Here is a 21,390-nt window from a genome sequence, read left to right on the forward strand (position 1 = left end):
TTCATCACTTTTGTCATTTTTGGTGGACAATTTTCTGAGTCTTTGTCCCACGGTTTTTGAGCTTGTCTTTTTCTTCTTCTTCTTGTTTCTGAGTTTTTGATACATTGTTACAGTTGTTGTAGCTTTACCAGTCTCTATTACTTGTTCATTTTCATCTTCAATTTTGTATCTTCCATCTTGAGTCATCACTGGAAGTTGTGGATATTCTTTTGCAATATCCTGTAATTTCCCGTAAGGTGGCGGCATCTTCACTGTTGCCTGCGTATATGAGGAGGATCTATTGATCTCTTCCCTCACTTTGTCCACTATTGGCGTGTTCTTTTCACTCTCCGTCTTCATTTTATCTCTTCTTTCTTTGTTTTTGAACCATTTTACAACTTCGTTTTCGAACAGTTGCATCACTTCCAATTCAATTCTTCTCTTCTCTTTGCGTTTCCGTCCAATTCTTCCTCTCTTTTGGTTGGCTTTGTATGTTTCGATCAGCACCTGTAGTATTTTAATTACGTCCTTCACAAGATGATTGTTTATCTGCACCAAATCCACTGTAGTATTTAGTCTTGATGTCGCCATTTTGCTGTATTTTAAAGTATTTTATTTAGATTTATTTTGTTTTCTTTTATTAAATGAATTTACCTTAACGTAGTGTTTTCTCTAACACTTCCCAAGTTATTTAGTCCGTTGGTAACAACTTCAAGGACCGTTTGCCAATCTCAGCGGATGTGAAAGAAATTGGTGTTCAATGTCAACCAAAATTCTAAATTATAACTAAAGAGTAAAAATAAATCCAATGTCTATCAAAAATCAGTTTGATAGACAAGTTATTTTTTATCTAACTAAGGAGTAACAATAAACAATTTCAAAATTATACCTTATCCAATTAACTTTAAGATATGAGAAAATCAAATCTATATTTTTATTCAATTGAAGTTAAATTTCAGCAAATTCTCGGGATTCGCAGTGGACCAACTAAAAATGTAAAATTCTTAATTGTAGAAATATGTCTTATCGTATGGACAACATCAACAATCAGAAATTGGTGACCAATGTAAATCAGGTCAAAGTTATTTTCTATCTGACTTAACAATACACAATTCCAAAATGTACCTTATTCGACTCAAATTAGGATATTGTAACACTGGTTATTCAAATTATGATATATATATATATATAACTTAATTTTTATCCGATTAAGTAGCATAAAAACAATTATCTTAACTCACAATGGACCACGCCAATACAACGGTTCTCAATTATAAAGATATGCCTTATCTTATGTAATTATGTGTAACCCCCAACAATCAGTCATTGCCAAGTTTTTGTTTAACAGAAGTATGTGATTATAAATGTGTAATTACACAGTGTTTTTTAATGCAAGAGTTTGTGAATAGAAACAAACTGGCCTTTTCCAAGGTCTTCTCCTCCAGTTGACTGCTTTGTTTCGTCAAACTGTTCCGCTCCGTTTCCTGTCTCCTTCTGTCACTCCGATCTCGTATGTTGTCGCAATAACAGAAAAGAGAAAACAGTGATTAGTTCACGTTAATCCTTTGTCAATTCAGGTTATTTCAAACAATTATCATAACATAATTTTCATCATGAATAATTTTCTCAATCATCCAATAAGGTATCTTATTTTTGTAATACCATTCATTCATTTGTTCTATTTTCTCGTTAATTAACGTCTTTTGATTTCCAACTTCCTCCCTTTTATTATTAATCCTATAATAATAAATCGAGTACAGCCTGTGATAACAAACGGTCGAGATTGCCTCTTAGTCCGATGTATCTAACAATCTGCTTTTTTCTCTCTCTTTTCCTGCTACTTCTTCGCACCCTGCTCTGCCTCACACACACGTAGGAGGAGCCAATAGCTCCGCCCCCAATAGCGTTAACCTGCTCAGTCTTTCTTCCTGTCCTCTGTCTGGGCACTTCCGCCGTGCCTTCACTCTCTCTGTCTTTCTTCACACCCTGTAGGAGGAGCTAAACTCCGCCCCCGACTTCTAAAAACTATCTCAAACGCAGTCCAGTTGTCCCCCTTGAAACATCTCTTAACCGACTCCACAGAGCTAAGAAATTGATATAAAAATGACCAACAAAAAACGACTCCACACTCCGGATCAGCACTCACACAAAGACAACATCTGCTGCTCAACTTAAAGTAAATTTATTTTTTACTTAAAGTTAAACTTCACGTTTCTTCAAACTTAGAAAGACTATCTGTGTCCTCTCTCAGACCGCACCCTAAAAACACAATTTTACTCTGCAAACAACGAAACACGCAAAGACAAAATAACCTTTGAGTTCCAGCCTCAAGGATAACTAACCAAAAAAACAAAATCCCACATAAAAACCAACAAACAAACAACAAACTCGAGTAACGTAAAACTTATTGCATGCTTTTTAATCTCAACTTCAAACTGTAACAGCGCTAAAAACTAAATCTTCTCTCTTCAGTTAAGCAATTTGCTCCCCTCCCCTTTCTCCTTCTCTCTCTCCGACACTCACTAACACCAAAACGCAGCAGCAGAAAGGAAAACGAAAAAGGTGGGGGCTTAGCGCCAGGAGCTCTCATACTTTTTAACTTTAACCTTTAAACTTCAACAGTAACGTTACTTCTCAAAACACAAAGACCCATTCTGAGGGTCAAACTGTCCCCGGGGCACTACTTTATTATAGTCTTTTTCTTTCGACTTAAAACTTCGGCGTTTCTTCGAACTTGAAGAAACTGTTCCCAGGTACTTTTTATTCTCTTTTCAACACAACCACCTTAGGAACAATAATGCATTTATTTTTTCTCTCTCCTGGCCAGGGTTAACATCTACTACCGTAACGACTTTACGTCACGTCTTCCTCTCTCTCTTCCCCTCTCTTCTCCCCTTCTCTCTCTGCTCGGCGCACACGGACACACAGAACTGCAGGCCGCACACACGGAGCAGAAACCAGAAATGAGCAAAGGTGGGGGCTAGATCTCACCTCTCTGCCGTTTTATTTCTGACAGGTTCTTTCCGTTATCCGTCTATATTTTCAGTTTTAGTTCAAAATACATTTTTGGACACGTATATCATCGCTTAGATACTAGTCTGACTCTTCACCGAGGCCTACGGTAAATGATGCTAAATCTAGGGTCTTTGATCACTACGTCTCCTCAGTATTTAGACAAAAACAATTTATCGTTCCAAATTCAACCAACACATTTTTAGACGTGTCCCCCTTTCCCACACACGCGCCTCACCGAGCATCACCCGCACCAGTGTTTTTTACGGAAACAGGCATAGGACAACAGCGCTCACACAGCATCAAACCAAAGGTCGAAAGGTAAAACTCACCTAGGCCAATGATTTTCTGCTGTTTAGAGGCTCCAATCCGTCCCGATTTCGTGGCGCCATTTTGTGGTGGCTGGATCAATGCTCGTTTGGGGCGTAGAGTGTAGACAAAGGATTCACGTTGACAAAGCTCTGCAAACTTTTCAAGGTAGTTTATTTACAGAGAAAGCAGTGTCAAATACAGGACAGCAGAAAACAGCGCCCTGGGTCCGCTGGTGATCAGGAAGACGAACCTCGTCCCTGGGCGTACCTCGCCTTTATATACTGAAACCGCACAAAGACCGATAAACAATATCTGACAGGTATGACCCTATCCATGTACCAACGGATAAGCCAATGAGAGAACAAGATGTAAAGGTATCCTTATTTGGGTAGCACCAGGGGAAAGTTACAGAAATGAAGTCATGCGTGTGTATGCCGATGTTCAAACCTATATCTCCTTTTTCGGCCTATAGCTTCGCCTGGTGTACTCCTAGCAATAAATTACAACAGGCCTCAGTACTCCTAACACCTTGTAGAGGAGTTAAACAAACCGAGTGGGATGGAGAGAAAAGAATGTACAGTTTAGATACTTCACAAGTCAAGTAAGTTCAGTAAATAAGACCACATTTTATTATAACTTATAATTTGCCAATGGAAATGGCAAACTAAAAGTGTGCCAAACTAATAATTCATTTACCAGATTGCACCAAAGTTCTGTGATGTCTGGAGTGTGGGGCAAACATGCTGAAGCAGGGAGATTGTCTGTCTCAGGTGACAATCAACCGAGTTCCTTTGTTCTTTGAGCTGTTCACTGGTCATGTACAGACCGTACGGCGCTTGATGGCACCTTGCAGTCTGATGAAGAGCATTAAAACTCTGGTCCATCTCCAAAGTCAGAGAGTTCAGGTGAGGGTTTGAGAATGGGACATTCTTTCTACAATCTTGAGGTGAGGTACAAAGTGTGTAGAACATGTGTAAATAGATGGATTGTGATTGAAACAATTAGGGAAATAAATATAAAGATAACAAAATAAGATTACAATTGACTCAAAACAACAAATGTTATGCACCGACCCATAATATACACATCAGGATTTATTGCAATTTGGAGTTGGCAAAATTCCCCATGAATATTTTCCCTGAGATAATCATTCTAAAAGCAGCTCTGAACCAGCTGTAGAAGAGACCATAGATAAAAGGGTTGATGGTTGAATTTATGAGCGCGAGCCAGTTTAGGAGTTCAATGAATGCCAGGGGCAGGAACAAACCAGGGCTGAAAGACATGACAGGCATACAAATATAGAACGGTAACCAGCATAACAGAAATAACCCCATCACCATGGCCAAAGTCTTGGTCGTTTTTCCTCTCCATAGTTCCACTCCGAGTTCCTTGGATGCTGCGTGCCTGCTTTTGTGCAACAAGGAAAATCTTAAAATATATACACAACATTACAAACACAGGTCCGTAAAAGGCAAAAATAAGGCTTATTATATTTACAAGTACAACATCAATGAAGCAATTTCCTTCACACCGTTTTTGATTCATAACTGTAAGACCTATTCCATTAAAAGCTGAAACAGTCCAGCTAACCAAGATCATAATTAAAATGACATTGTCTGTTATTTTTGCTCGATAAGTCAGAGGCTGGCAGACGGAGTAATACCTGTCAATAGAAATACAACACAAGTTAAGAATAGAGCAGGTGCACAAGGAAATGTCAAAAGTGCTGCGGACAATGCAAAAGAAATCTTTTTCAAACCAACACAAGCTAAATGAGAAGTTTATAGTTAAAGGAAAAACTACAAATCCAACCAGCAAATCTGCCACAGCTAAAGACAAAATAAGATAATTTGTTGGAGTGTGGAGCTGCCTAAAGTAGGTAATGGAGGTTATTACAAGAAGGTTGCCACATATTGTGATAAAAGATAAAAAACCAAAGACAAAATGCAATAAGAAACATAGAGCTGAAGGGTTGTCTGTCAATACGAAAGAATTCACATTAAGTCTATGGCATGGGTGTATTTCAATATGGCCATCAGTCCTGTTCCTCTGCTTTCCTATGTCCATCTTTATTAATAGCAAATAAAAAATGTAATTATTAGTCTTGATGGCAATGACCAACTGCAGCAAAAGAGATGCATATCATATATTTATTAGTTTTCATTGATGACTAATGTAAAAAAAAAAAAAAAAAAAAGTTTTGTCCAATCAGAGAATAGATTACATCATGTGATGTAGCTTGAAATGTTTGTTTCAAAGATACAGAAACATAAATTGACTGACTGTATCAGCAGATAATGTCAACATTTAAGAGCTGAGAATAAAAAGGGTGCAAATGAAATGTGTAACATCGTATTCATTATCAAATGAACTGACGAGCCATAGTACATTTGAACCAAAATATTCAATAAGATGTTTGGTTGTTAATGATAATACAAATTATTATAATAATAAGCACTTACTGTTTGATTTCACTTTATTTTTTAATCTACAATTTTGCAGTAAGCATGGGGTATGTGTGGAAATAATTAGCTGTAGAAGAAACCATAGATAATTGGGTGGAGGATTGAATTTACCACAGGTTTTGGAGAATCCAGTGAAGGTCCAATTTGTAATAGCCACAAATGCTGGTCAAAAACATGGACTGAAATCCACACATAAAGAGCCATGGTCAATTTGGAATTTTTAGTCTTGGTTTACCCATCCTTGAACCGACACCTAAACGTGGTGGAGGGGTTTGACCGCCCGAATGATCCCAGGAGCTATGTTGTCGAGGGCTTCAAGCCCCTGGTACGGTCTCCCAAGGCAAACAGGTCCTAGGTGACGGGTCGGACAAAGATCGGTTCAGAAGCCCTTTGACAACAAGAACAAGGCCGTTTACGTCGCCCGGATCGGCGTCACCGGGGCCCCATCCTGGAGCCAGGCCTGGGATGGGTGCTCGATGGCGAGCGCCTGGTGGCCAGGTCTTTCCCCACGGGGCCCGGCCGGGCACAGCCCGAAAGAGCGACGTGGGGCCGCTCTCCCGTGGGCCCACCACCTGCAGTAGGATCCATAATGGGCCGGTGCAGAGAGATCTGGGCGGCAGTCGACGGCAGGGGCCTCGGCGACCAGATCTCCAGACACAGAGACTAACTCTGGGGACATGGAATGTCACCTCGCTGGGGGGGAAAGAACTTGAGCAAGGTTGAGCGATATCGACTAGATATAGTCGGCCTCACCTCCACGCACAGTTTGGGCTCTGGAACCCATCTCCTCGAGAGGGGCTGGACGCTCCACTTCTCTGGTGTTGCCTGCGGGGAGAGGCGGCGGGCTGGTGTGGGCTTGCTTATAGCCCCTCAGCTCAGCCGCCACGTGTTGGAGTTCACCCCGGTGGACGTGAGGGTCGCGTCCCTTCGCCTTCGGGTGGGGGACAGGACTCTCACTGTTGTGTCGGCCTACGGGCCGAACAGCAGTGCAGAGTACCCGGCCTTCTTGGAGTCCTTGGGAGGGGTACTGGACAGTGCACCGACCGGGGACTCCGTTGTTCTACTGGGGGACTTCAACGCCCACGTGGGCAATGACAGTGACACCTGGAGAGGGGTGATCGGGAAGAACGGCTTCCCCGATCTGAACCCGAGCGGTGTTCAGTTATTGGACTTCTGTGCAAGCCACGGATTGCCCATAACGAACACCATGTTCAAGCACAAGGGTGTCCATCAGTGCACATGGCACCAGGACATCCTAGGCCGGAGGTCAATGATCGACTTTGTTGTCGTGTCATCTGACCTCCGGCCGCGTATCTTGGACACTCGGGTGAAGAGAGGGGCAGAGTTGTCAACCGATCACCACCTGGTGGTGAGTTGGATCCGCTGGCGGAGGAGGAAGCCGGACAGACTTGGCAGACCCAAGCGCATTGTGAGGGTCTGTTGGGAACGTCTTGCGGAGCCCTCTGTCAGTAGGGTCCGGGAGAGCTTCTCCCATGTCCCGGGGGAGGCTGGGGACATTGAGTCCGAGTGGACCATGTTCTCCACCTCCGTTGTTGATGCGGCTGCTCGGAGCTGTGGTCGCAAGGTCTCCGGTGCCTGTCGTGGCGGCAACCCTCGAACCCGGTGGTGGACACCGGAAGTAAGAGATGCCGTCAGACTGACGAAGGAGGCCTATCAGACCACTCTGGCTTGTAGGTCTCCTGAGGTCATCGACAGGTATTGGCAGGCCAGGCGATCCGCAGCTCGTGCTGTCGCAGAGGCAAAAACTCTGGCCTGGGAGGAGTTCGGGGAGGCCATGGAGGAGGACTATCGGTCGGCCCCAAAGAAATTCTGGCAAACCGTCCGGCGCCTCAGGAGGGGGAAGCGGTGCCTCACCAACACCGTTTACGGTGCGGGTGGAGACCTGCTCACCTTGACTGGGGATGTCGTCGGACAGTGGAAGGAATACTTTGAGGACCTCCTTAATCCCTCTGGTTACGTCTTCCGAAGCGGAAGCAGAGACCGGGAACTCAGGGGCTGGCTTGCCCATAACCCAAGCTGAAGTCACTGAAGTTGTTCGCAAACAACTGAGAGATCCGCCATGAGTACCTAAAGTCTCTGGATGTTGTAGGACTATCTTGGCTGACACGTCTCTGCAACATCACGTGGCGGTCGGGGACCGTGCTCTGGACTGGCAGACCGGGGTGGTGGTCCCTCTGTTCAAGAAGGGGGACCGGAGGGTGTGTTCCAACTACAGAGGGATCACACTCCTCACCCTCCCAGGTAAGGTCTATTCCAAGGTACTGGAGAGGAGAATCCGACCGATAGTCGAACCTCGGATTCAGGAGGAGCAGAGTGGTTTTCGTTCCGGTCGTGGAACACTGGACCAGCTCTATACCCTCCATCGGGTGCTCGAAGGTTCATGGAAGTTTGCCCAACCAGTCCACATGTGCTTTGTGGATCTGGAGAAGGCCTTCGACCGTGTCCCTTGGGGGTGTCCTTTGGGGGGTGCTCCGGGAGTACGGGGTCCGGGGCCCTTTGCTCAGGGCTGTCCGGTCCCTGTATGTCAGGTCTGACTTACTGCCGGCAATGAAACTGTATGACCAGAGCAGCTCCTGCTCCGGTCATACAGTTTCATTGCCGGCAGTAAGTCAGACCTGTTCCCAGTGCATGTTGGACTCCGCCAGGGCTGCCCTTTGTCACCGGTTCTGTTCATAGTTTTTATGGACATAATTTCTAGGCGCAGTCAGGGGTCGGAGGGTGTCTGGTTTGGGGACCACAGAATCTCATCTCTGCTGTTTGCAGACGATGTTGTCCTGATGGCTCCATCAAACCCGGACCTGCAACATGCACTGGGACGGTTTGCAGCCGAGTGTGATGCGGCTGGGATGAGAATCAGCACCTCCAAATCCGAGGCCATGGCTGAGTCGAAAGGCAAAGCTCTCTATTTACCGGTCGGTCTACGTTCCTGACCTCACCTATGGTCATGAGCTTTGAGTAGTGACCGAAAGGACAAGATCACGGATACAAGTGGTCGAAATGAATTTCCACCGCCGGGTGGCTGGGCGCTCCCTTAGAGATAGGGTGAGGAGCTCGGCCACACGGGGGGAGCTCGGAGTAGAGCCGCTGCTCCTCCACGTCGAGAGGAGACAGCTGAGGTGGCTCGGGCATCTGTTCCGGATGCCTCCTGGGCGCCTCCCTGGGGAGGTGTTCCGGGCATGTCCCACCGGGAAGAGGCCCGAAGACCCAGGACACGCTGGAGAGACTATGTCTATCGGCTGGCCTGGGAACGCCTCGGGATCCCCCCGGAGGAGTTGGAGGAAGTGTCTGGGGAGTCTGAAGTCTGGGAGTCCCTGGTTAGACTTGGTTTAAAAAAATAAAATTAAAAACACTTTATAATGAATTGTGCGAATAATCTTGCTCAGCTTATCTGCCACTTTTCTTTTACCCGTTTCCTACTTGGTTTTTCCTCACAGTTATGTAATACTTGTAAATAAAGATTCAGTTGTAGTCAGCTAGACACTGACTACAACTGATGTTTTGACTTTCTGCAAAAATATAAGAGGTGCGAAGGAAGGAGGCCGGGGACTAGTGAGTGTGAGAGCCACTATCCAGGACGAAACGTCCAAGATCCATAAGTACATCAAGGACAAGGCTCCTACAGATGACGTGCTCAGTGAATGTCTCAGACAATGGGGAACAGACGATAAGGTGCTGGAGGGACCATCATGGGAGGACAAGCCCCTACATGGGATGTACCATCGGAACATGACTAAAGTGGCTGATATTACAAAATCCTACCAATGGTTCGAAAGAGCCACTCTGAAGGACAGCACAGAGGCCCTGATCATGGCAGCACAGGAGCAGGCCCTGAACACCAGATCAATAGAGGCCCAGATTTACCACACCAGACAAGACCCAAGGTGTAGGCTGTGCAAAGAGGGCCCTGAGACAATCCCGCACATAACTGCAGGGTGCAAGATGCTGGCAGGGACAGCATTCATGGAGCACCATAACCAGGTGGCTGACATAGTGTACAGAAACATCTGTAAGGAGTATGGACTGGAAACACCAAGAACAAAGTGGGAAACACCTCCAAAAGTGGTGGAGAATGACCGGGCCAAGGTCCTCTGGGACTTCCAGATACAAACGGACCGAATACAACGTATTAATATGGCCGTGGCTACAGAGCCGCGGCGCGGTCAAATAGCCCAGCAGTTTCAGGAGCCGCTGCACGGCCATATAGCCTCATGGCTAACCTTAACCCTAACCTTAACCTTAACCTTAACCTTAACCCTGACCCTGACCCTAACCCGGCGCGGTCAAATAGCCCATCAGTTTCAGGAGCCGCGGGACAAAATAGCCTAGCAGTTTCGGCCGCGCGCCGCGGCTCTGTAGACACTCCCTATTAATAACATAATTTTTAGCAAGTTATATTATTAAATATGTTGTAATAATTAATCGCCCTTAATGGACCAGTCACAGCGGCTTTGTGAAGTCTTTGGAGAAGTGATGGTTCAGATTGGCAGCCTCTCTTCTGTCAGACTTCTTGAGGGCAGCTGTGGATACAGAAAAAGTCATATTTCACCCCTGTATTATGTCCATCAAATCTATTGTCACTCTTTGATGCAATAAAAACAAAGAATTGCATAAGGTCTGTAAAGGCATCTGAACTCCAAAGCAGAGTCACGGGACAGTTTATTTTACAAAAGTTAATGTTGCAGGCAGTGCAGACAAGGAGCAGGCCGATTTAGCTGGAACACAGCTCATGACATGACATTGGGAGCTCCACGACACGAGAAGCTGGAGAAAGACACAAAAAGGACCTGGACAAATGAGGAGCAGCAGGTAAGTTGATATCCAAAAACAAGATACACAAGTCAAGTCAAACTCTATGCCAACAGAACGTCCCTGCCCCCTTTTGGGTGAAAACAAATGCAGCATCCATTGAAATGAATGGGGTGCGATACACTTCAAATAAACGTTCAAAAACTATCTTGAGTGATTTCTCAAATAGCCAAAGAAAACAGTATTTTGCTTTCAGAAAATTTAAAGAGACGATGGTAAAAATGTTTAACTGATAGACTCAAAGATAATCATTTACGTGTGTATCAGATGCACATGTTTTCATTACAAACACCTGTTCATGTTTTGTGATAAATGAGCTGGCAATCAACATAAAATAATAATCCACAGTATGATTCGAGAGTTTTTGTTTAATGTCTACGAGTAACATTTACATTTTGTGGTTTTATTATTGTGGGGATTTAAGTTTAAGTACAGTTTATTGGTTGAGAAATAAAGTATAAATCTATAACTACATTCATTTTGTAACACTCCCAAAGGAAAATCAAAATTAAATATATTGGGTTAAGATGATTTAAATATACTTTGCCGCTGTGATGCGCTTTTAAAACAGGAAATTAAAGAGACACAGCTTTAAACAACAAATTATATTGGGACACTTCAAATTATAACAAAATATTATTCCAACAAAGTTAGTATACGGCCCCTTTACGTCTTTAGTCTGTGCCCTTGGCGCAGGTGCTCCCAGCGTCCATAATTATCCCCAAAGTTCCTGAAGTCAAAAGGTCAAAAATTATATCCACTCCGTATATAACTCCGTTATTAAATCCCACAAAAAAGGTAAAAGGCCGAATGACACGCGCCGTGGAGCGTGCGGCGGTGCGCGTGTCCGAGCTGAGCAAACAAACAAAAAACAGAACGCTCTCACCGGTCTGCGGCGCTGGGTCCGGTTTGTCCCATGAGCTAGGCAAAGAAGCACCGCTCCAAACTACGGGTCATAATCCTTTATCCGTTTGGCCTGGTGTCCGCACTAGTCGTCCGGCTCGCAGCAGTCTGGCCGTGTCCAACAACGAGCGTGTGTCCACCCGAGGAGAGGTGACGAGAGGAGAGTGCGAGCGTGCACGCACCTGCGCCTATGTACCTCCAGCCCCGCCCCCGCATCAGCTGAAAACAATCAGCTGAGCTGAAGTACAAAACAACTACATGACATTAACAGAGAACACATCACAACTATAAATACATTTTTACCACTTTATGTTGCATGTGCTACATAGACCCCCCCCTCCAGCCAGAGGCTACCGGAGTCAAACACCATAATATCTCTTCAGGTTAACTACGTTTACCGTATCCTGTTTACAAGGCATATCAACCCAACTCACTACATAGTTGAGCGGCCCCAGCTTCTTAATTACCGTTGCTGGCCCTTCCCATTTTGGCGCCAACTTAGCCTAGAAATTCTCAGTGGCTTTTGAGAGCGGATGTGCGCGAATCCAGACGAAGTCTCCTGGCTGAAACTGCATTTCTTTTCGGCGTGCATTATAGTACTTAGCTTGTCTGGCTTGGCGCTCCCCTATCCTCCTTTTAACCTCCTCCTTTAACCGGTGCTGCCGTTCCACCAGGTCGTAGGTTGGCTGCTGATCGGGTCTTGGAGGTTTGTGGATAAGTCGTTCCAGTGGACCTTTGAGCTGTCGTCCCAACGCTAGCTCGGCTGGAGTCTTCCCTGTTGTCTCCTGTTGAGCTGTATTTATGGCGAACCTGAACTCTGGTAACCACTGGTCCCATGCGGTGTGATGTTGGCCCACATAAGACGCAATCATAGTTTTGATTGTTCGGTTGAAGCGCTCCGTGAGATTTGTTTGTGGGTGATAACTGGTAGTCAGCTTCTGGACGACCCGCCAAGTCTTACAAAGTTCCTTCAATAGGTCAGCAGTAAACTGAGGTCCGCGGTCGGAAACCAGAAACCTTGGGACACCCCACCTTGTGAAGATTTCTTCTTTCAGAATTTTCACAATCCTCGTCGTCTTACTGTCCCTCATAGGAAATATTTCCACCCACTTGGTGAAATAGTCTACTATGACCGCAAGATAGACATGACCTTTTTTACTTCTCGGAAACGGTCCCATCAAGTCCACACCTAACATTTAACATTTCGCCTGGGCCTAGAATTTCCGTAGCCTGCATGAATCCAGAGGGATTGGCATTGTCGCCCTTGTATTGTTGGCAGACCTTACAGTTCTTGGTATGTTCCCAAACATCCTTGCGAACATTGGGCCACCACGCCACTTCTAGAATCCGCAAGAGAGTTTTGAGTTGCCCCAAATAATGCCCTAATGGATTGTCATGGAAATAGCGCAAGAACTCAGGAACTAGAGACTGCGGTACGACAAGTTGATGTTTTTCACCATGATCTTGTAAGGGTGCTTTGTGGTACAGCAAAGGTAATCCGTTTAGATCCTCGGGCAGTCTTTGATCCGTCCCTTTGAAACTCCAGGATTTCCTGATCGTTCGTCTGAGCCTGCTCAATCTCAGCCATAGTTGCCGGAAGGTCCGCACCACTGCTGGTTGTGATTGCAAAGCAGGGAATAGTTTCTGGTGGTGGATAATCAAATGCTCTCGACAAAGCAGCCGGTGCTGCATTGAGACATCCCTTTCTGTAATGCACTCTGAACGTGAACTGTTGGAGGCGTAGAATCCATCTGGTGAGGCGAGAGGAAGTTTTTGGGCAGTTAAAAGCCCATGACAAGGCAGCATGGTCAGTGAAGACATCAAACTCAATATATTTAATAATAATAATAATTTTCCTTTGGGAGTGTTACAATTTATCACAAGCTACATTTAGCTACAATTGCTGGTTATGATAACAAACATGAAAAACAGAATACATTTTGCATCCCTTAATCAAACATGTAAAGCTTGATTGAATATTTACATAATTTATTGTCACAAAGCAACTAAATATATGAATTAATTTGTATTTCTAAATTATGGCCAATGTATGGAGCTGTTCATTCACCCAAAGCAGAGAAATGCTATCGCTAATTGACTGCTAAGGCTATTTCCAATTAAAAACTGTATTTATCGTTTGTTGATGGTGATTTCATACATCTGTGAGAATGAGCGGCTGTTTTCCCATGGTTCTGATAGTTCTCAATAGTTTAAGACTAAAAGGAGAGAAGATCTGTAATTTGTATCTGCCGCCATTGACGGCAGGACGGCCAAAATGCCCGTATATCTATTCACCTTATTCCGGAACAACGTACGACGTAATCCTTCTTCCGGTTGCATTAGATAACATAGGGCTTCCAACTTCGAGAGAACATAAGTGCTACACAGGCTAAAAAACGTTTTCGGGCTGCGCAGGAAATCAGTGCATTGTTGACTTGTTAGTCACATGAACATTGGACATTTTGCACTAATCAATCTACTTTACAGCATGTTTTAAGGGTGATACTTTTCCCTTGTTCATTTAAACCAATGGAGTTCCCCCTGGACCGGAAGTGCGATTACAATGGAAGTGTCGATTCGTGGGAAAAGAGGGAAAAGTGGGCGTGGTGGAATAAGGTCGATAGGTGTGTCTCGTCTGCAGCCCTGTCCGTAATAGAGCCATGAGAAGCCAGCCACGCCTCCTCCCACACACAGGCTCTGCTGAATCAAGAGGGGGAGAGGAAACACACTACATTAAACTATAACATCTGTATCAACTTGTTTTCATTCATTTTAAGGCAATCAAGCATAACACGTTCTTGATTGCTTTGAGACACATTGCAAACTTCCTGTTATGTACTATGAAACCTATTAAATTGCTATATAATAATACTTTAGCAAACATAAAGCTATTTTGGCAAGTGTTGACAACTGCTAAAAATGTTTGCTGTGCTGTGTATTTACGTTGCTTCACATTTCCGTGATGCCATTGCTGTAAACTGGATGGACAGGTATTACAGGTGTTATGGTGATGATGATTAATGCCAAATAGTCACTCCTCAGTGTGCTCAGAGACTACAGCAGATTAAAATGAACGCTCTTTTGCGGAAACATCCAAGACAGGTAAAACCATTGTCATTTTCTTACAGTAATGTTTTTTACATTTAATTGAATGTTTTATCTGATTGACCAAAAAGCCGAATATTTGGATAATTTTCAAATCTAGGGTAAAACCAGTTCTGTTTAGCAGTGAATTTGACTGAAAGGACCTTACCTGCACTCTTGTCTTTTAAAGTATATTTTATGATGATTAATTATCTTTTTATCTGTTTATTGGGATTTTAATGCCTCGTTTCCTGTTAGGTTAAGCACTTTGAATTACTTTGCACAAATTGTGCTATTCAAATAAACTTCCCTTGCCTTTGACCAGCTTGCCTTGCTGTGAAGAATAAAAAGATAAATTAAACTATTCATTGAATAACGTTATTAATAGCATTTGACTGTAAGAAAAATACTTGTTTGTCATAATGTTTTAACTAAAGAAAGGTCACATTATCATGGCTGTTGGCTGATTAAAACATTAACCATCAGCGTTGATGTAACTTTAATAGACAAATAGTATATCCAGTAGCTGGGCTAGATGTGATAAATACATTGTATATAGAGCATACAAATCTTGTTCATGGTTTCAATAAATTAAATGTTGGTTAAAGATGTTAAAGATGTTAAAGATGTGCTGTCTGATCATGGGTTCAGGAAGAAGATAAAAATAATTTTAAGTCAGTGTGCTGGAACGTTTTTGCATTGTTCAAATACCTTTTTTTGCACTGTTCTAACGCTTTGTTGCAAAAAGATTGAGGGCTGTAATTTGCTCGAAGGAGGAAAGGAGATAACTTTGCCCTCGTGATGGGGAAATGAAGCATGAAATGCAGCATATACGCAGACGATACGGATGAGCCAAGGGCTGAAAGGTTATGAAATGCTGACTCCTCCTCCTATGTCAGCACTCGTTCTATATGATTGCATTTTTACAGCATTTTTTTGCGTCTAAATTCAGTTCCTCGTTTGGCTTGTTTCTCTGAATATGTGACTGATTGTAATTTAACACACATAGCTTCACATACGGCGATTGTGTCTGTGAAGTCCCCACTGTCTCCTCTCGCCACAATCTCTCAACTGAGCTGTCTGTGATAATAATCTCCATAGCAACTTCACAAAACTGTGGAAACAGTTTTGGGGTTCACGGGGGTGGGGTCCAGAGGAGTTTGTCTGCGATGCTTCTGTTGAAGTATGAATGCCGGAGCGGAAACAAACTTTGTTCTTGTTCTTTCAGCCCTATAGGACTCCTGTTACTGCGCGGTCTGGGCCAGACTGGACTATGCAGACTTGTTTGCTCAGTTTAGAGAGGAAAATCTATTTGGAAAACCAGATAAATCTCCACTGTCACATCACATTCATCCAAAATCCTTTAAGTCCCAGTCCACTTAAAACTGGCACAGACCAACAGACCAAGTCCGGACATAAAATCAGACTGAGCTGACTACGTGTGTGCTCTGTTCTCACGCCCTCCGGACCCCGCAACATCCCATTGTGCACTCAGGTGTCCAGCGTAACTCAAGGCAATCAGTGATTGGCCAAAAAACATGGATCTATGCTCAAACCAGATGAATAAACCTGTGTGAGAATCTTGGATGTTTTCAGGTTTTGCCCAAACTGCACAAGTGCAGAGGAGAAGTGAAGCAACAGCAGCGCCAAGTTTCAACAAACTTACTTGAAAATCTTTTAGAGACAAAACTTTGTTTGTATCTAAGGCTCTGTTCATGTTTCCAATGATTAGATGTTAGTTAGAAATACAGGCCGTAATTTAACAACCTCGAATGCTAACATGTAATGAATTGGTCAGTGAGGTGGTCTTACTTAATCCATTTAGTTTCATGTGAGGGGAATGAGAGTTTAGCTCAGTAGAATAGCCGTTCGCCCTCCACGTGGGATCCGGTTTCAGAACCCACCCTACATTTTTTCAATCTTTTTTTGTTTCCACTTTTCTATTATCCACTAAATAACTAAATATTGATGAACACCCCAGGTCTGCTTGCCCATTCATGAAAGTCACTGCACTCCACTGGCGTAATGGTGCGGTGCTGCTCCTGACTCATGCAGTCCTTGGTTTAGTCCGGGTAAATTGGGACAAGCCCATCTCATGGACATACGCTCCAAACACCGGGGAAACTGGGACTGAGTTTGCGGCAGGGCAAGTGTCATACAGTTATGCACAAGACGTCCACTCACACATCTCTGCCTGCATCTTTTAAAACTCTCCTCGCTGGGTGACAACCATCACTGGGGGCTCAGAGGGTTGGCACTTGGACTAACTTGGACACACTCAGCCCCGTGGCTCGGCTGTGAGGACACACCATGGGCAGCTACCTTTTACACCGGCTCCTAAACCACCAGGGCAGATGAGTAGGGGCAGCAGATCACGTCACCTTTGGGTCCACTGCACGAGTGTCCAGTACCTCCGTGACTGCGGACTGCACCGATGCACTTGTATTATATAATTTTATCTCATATTGTATGTGTAACTGTGATTTTATTTATTGGTTAATTCTATTGAATGTTTTATTTGTGTTTTAGTACCCTGTGTTTGTTTGTTGTTTATTTTGTGTTGTGTATCCATGAGGGTATCATCAGGGTATCTATGAATATGAGATACATTTTCTCATTGGGTTTTTCTTGTATGAAAAAAATAAATAAAGTGAATAATTTGCAGCAGTCTGGGGGGTGTGCGCTTCAGGATCATCTGCGCCCATGGCTCTGCTACTGTCTGCCCTCGTTTATATATCACAAGTCCAGTTTATAATCAGAGATGAGTGCACTGACTCTGGAGCATTCTGTGCTCAGCATCTCCAGGTTCTGGACCGGATTTTGTCTTGGTTTAGTCTTGTTTTAGTCCGGCCCCCCCAGTTATGACGGTGAGCTCTCCGCGTTGCGTTAAACAAATAAAGGTGAATTAAATAAAGAAACAATGATTAATGGACTGGCACCATCCCACTCCAGCCTCCAGGGGCCAAGTCCAACCTTGAGTCGGCGAGGCAGCAAAATAATGCCCTGGCAGAGAAAACATCTAAGGAGAAGCAGAAACTAATCTATTACAGATCTGAACCCAGTGAGAGTGTTTGAGCTGGAGAAGGCTTTGTGCAGTGGTCACTCTCTCACATCATCAATACAAGATCAACTGGTGAAAAAGAATGCAACACTGAATAGAAATACATATGCCAACTCAATCATACAGACACAATAATACAATCAAGACCACAATAAAACAGAAAAATAAGAATATTGTTTGTTTGTTTTAGTGTAATCTCCAGTGAAAATGGCCCCACAGAGATTTTTCCTGTGTACGGTGGTTCTGCTGGCGGGTTTTGTGAGATGTGGGGCCCACCAACTTTGGATTCAGGTAAAACAGACACACACAACCATGATTCTTGTTACTAAATGAAATATTTGTCTAAAATTGTAAATGGTTTTAGGAGTCAGCAATGATGGATTTGTCACAAATGCATGAGATAGTGAAGAGAGAAGCAAGTAGGTATTTCTTCTTCAGCACACTTCAGCAGTTGTTTTGTCCATTTCATTTTAAACGTTTAGTGCTACATTGATGAGAGTACTTGCTGTTTTCATCCATGGGTGTCATGTGAGGACTGTTGGCATAGCAATTTAGAATATCTTCTCAATCTTAGACGTATATTTAGTATTATCAATGATTAAGCAGTGAGGCTAATCCACTAAGATTGTAAGTCAGTTCCTTCGCTTGGACAGCAAATGGAACATGTTTTAGAGGGAATAAGCCAACCCAAATCAGACCAAGGCAAGGCGCTTTGCATTTGAGAAACATCCCACTGTACGTTCATGGCAAAAAGAAATGTCACATGTCAGCGCTATAACAAATAATATGGGCCATATATTCCACCAAACTATTACGTTAGACTGATGAATACCAGGCCAATGGCAGCAGTTTACGTCTGTCACCACAAGAGTCATTTACTCACACAAGCAGTAATAATGGGCCTTTAACCCGTCTTTAACCCCACTAAACCTGTTGTTTGGTCAAGTACATTTACTTGAAACATATAACCACCTCCACTTATTATGAAATAGAGTTACATGTTGGCTAATATGGCTTTTAAATAGGCTAATCATTTTAGTTTTGGCAAATAATTAAAATTATTAAAGGAAATGTTCAAAAATACTAACCCTAGCCCTAACCGTATACCCTATACCCTAATAGCAGGATTACTATTGCAACAACACATCATCAGCAGGGTAAAACTATGTAGCTTGACCATTGACTCATAATAGCAGAGCAACAATTGAGACCTCATGACTGCCAAAAACAGGATCATATGACATCCTCAACTGTTCAGACACTGAGTATTTTTTTACTGTGCGCAGTAAAAGGCATGAACTATTTTATTCTTCCACTATCATTTTATCATTTTTTTCCTTGTCCCATCACTAATTTATACTACATTCTACACAGTAACTACAACTACTGCGGTGCCAAACACTACTTTTGCAGACTATGACGTCTCTGTGGTAGTCTCAGTCAGTGATAACCCAGAGTCCGAGCTCCAAATCATTATGAACAGCATCAGACAAATATTGACATCACAGACCTACCCTTATCGAGAGTCCCCAACGCTGGAGCTGTCATCAGTCAACATAACTACAGGTAACAGATGCAAGTTTATGCAATTTACAGTACATATTCTATTTATAATAGTTTGGTTCGGTGTCTTTATTTGTACCCTTAGGTAAATTTGCTTTGCAGTGATAAAGGCATCAAACATACATCAGACCTTATTGCCGGTGTAATCCCTCATTCGTCCAGGCGTGTTCCATAGTAGAAAAAGCTTCAGTTGTAGTCATCTGGACTCAGTTAGAAAAAATAGACGTTTCGACTCTCATCCAAGAGTCATTGTCAATAAAAGAATTTAGATCGAGAACTCCGATATTAATACTGTTCTGTGGTAAGACCCGCCCATTGGGCGGCGCCTTCCTGAAGTAGCAAGAGTTGTTTGTTTCAACAGAAACTCCCCCCTTGTATCTACCGAGCTAGCCTATTCAGAATTTTAATGGGCTATTAGAATCCTCTTTGTCTTTGTGAGACCCTGGCTCAACCACCCTGAGTACCTGATTAGCATCTAAATGTCCTTGTCCTGGTCCTCTACCTTTCCAGGGGTTCAGTAAACCATTATAGATACCAGGAAGATTGAATCTTAGCCCTCCATTTCTGTTTAAAGAAGGTCTTTCTGTCATGGAATTAGACATACACCCGATGCTATTCCTTAACACATTGAGAACACAATTCAACTTAGAATATGAAACGACACAGAAACATCAGACATTTGTGTGGCATGCATGGGAGAAAACGCGGGGACTGTGTCAGCCAAGCCGTTGTAAGGAGCCTGGCTGACCCTCCTGCGTCTCACCCCCGCGTCTCACCCTGTTTTTTCCCATGCTGGTTGGTTTTATTAGATATTCTGGAATAGGCGGGTCACATTTCTCATTGGTCAGCCTCACATCAAGGCACTTGGTATTTTTCCGTAGAGATCAAGCCTGCAAGGGGGGGTGCAACTCCCCCCCTGGGGCAACATTCTTTGGCCCATCTTTACGACCCCTTCACAAACAAATGCAGTTTGTCACACACCCGTTCTTCTCTTAGACTAATGATGCAGATAAAATATCACTATTATGCAGATAAAATACATCACAGAAATATAATCATATATTCACATGTTATCACATTTCCCTCCTGTTTATCAAAGCATTAGTCTACTGTCTCATATGCCAAACACATTATTCTTTTCAGTTTTCAACATGTCTTTCATATTGGTGTTAAAATGACACTTTTACACACAAAAAGTTATGCACATTTTTCAACATTGAACACACTCCTTTTCTCTCGGCCCACAACATTTCTACAGCATTACTGTCCTAAATTTTGAGTCAGATTGGTTAATCTCTGTAATTTGACAAACAGACAATTTATCTTGTCTATAATTTTGTGCGGTGTGATGGGAAATATAGAAGTACAAGCGGAAAGCCCTCAAACCCGCTGCTCTCTGGTCAGTCAGTTTGACTCGTCAGGGACCTCTGGACACCCCAATAGAATCAAATACGTAGTATCAGGTGCTACTGGGACCAGATTGTCCACTAACCTCTCGACCTTGACCCTGCGGTATGGTTCTGGGTGATGCTGGTCTTTGTTATGACCATGGCTGGCCACAAAAGGGATACATAGGCACAACGTCCCACAAGTGTCCCCACACCACCATACGTCCTCTCTTGGTTCCTTAAGAGACCTCCTCCCGCTGCTCGCTTCGGTCACACCTATGACACATATGAACTGGTACATTTCCCATCTCAATTCATAATCTCATTAACATTACATGTAGTTATGTTGTAGCAGATAAAAAACTCTCTTAGTTAGTGCAAACAACTGTGGCTGTGGTGTAATATGCCATTGTGTTTCTTCAGCTACTGTCATGTCAATTGTACATTATACATTATACATTTCATAACCTTCCTTCAAGTTGATCACTTATTTTCTTCCCTCTATATTCCCATGTCTGTGTATGTTGATCGATTGTCCCTCTTGTCCCGATTGTCCCGTGCATAATACAGGTGTTCAGCACCCATATTATCGTCATCGCTTGTGATGATGATAACTGTTGATTCTTTTTCCACAGAGTATGGTACTCTGCGCACCGTAGCCTCTGGCTCTCGTTCAGCATAGCAGAGTATAGTACTTTGCGTACTGTAGAATCTGTCTCCCGTCCATTGTAGCAGAGTATCGTACTCTACTGTAGACTCTGGACAAAACTCATACAAACGAAGTCCTGCGTCTGCG

At 43.4% G+C, this 21,390-nt stretch overlaps 1 protein-coding gene and 1 pseudogene across 1 annotated transcript in view; one reads left to right on the forward strand and one right to left on the reverse strand.

Annotated features, from left to right (window-relative positions):
- Positions 1–4,397: 4,397 nt before the first annotated feature.
- On the reverse strand, positions 4,398–6,007 carry LOC140363782 (trace amine-associated receptor 1-like; annotated as a pseudogene).
- Positions 6,008–17,998: 11,991 nt separating this feature from the next.
- Positions 17,999–21,390, forward strand: part of LOC140363798 (uncharacterized) — a 36,717-nt gene continuing 33,325 nt past the window's right edge. The window contains exons 1-2 of the mRNA XM_072450318.1: positions 17,999–18,062; positions 19,018–19,209. Of these exons, the coding sequence (XP_072306419.1) occupies positions 18,017–18,062; positions 19,018–19,209 (238 nt within the window). The 5' untranslated portion in view covers positions 17,999–18,016. The remainder of the gene's footprint in view (positions 18,063–19,017; positions 19,210–21,390) is intronic.

The sequence above is a fragment of the Eucyclogobius newberryi genome, unplaced genomic scaffold (genome assembly GCF_026437365.1).
Source record: "Eucyclogobius newberryi isolate DKJ021-1_F unplaced genomic scaffold, fEucNew1.0.hap1 SCAF_1, whole genome shotgun sequence".
Taxonomy (NCBI): Eukaryota; Metazoa; Chordata; class Actinopteri; order Gobiiformes; family Gobiidae; genus Eucyclogobius; species Eucyclogobius newberryi.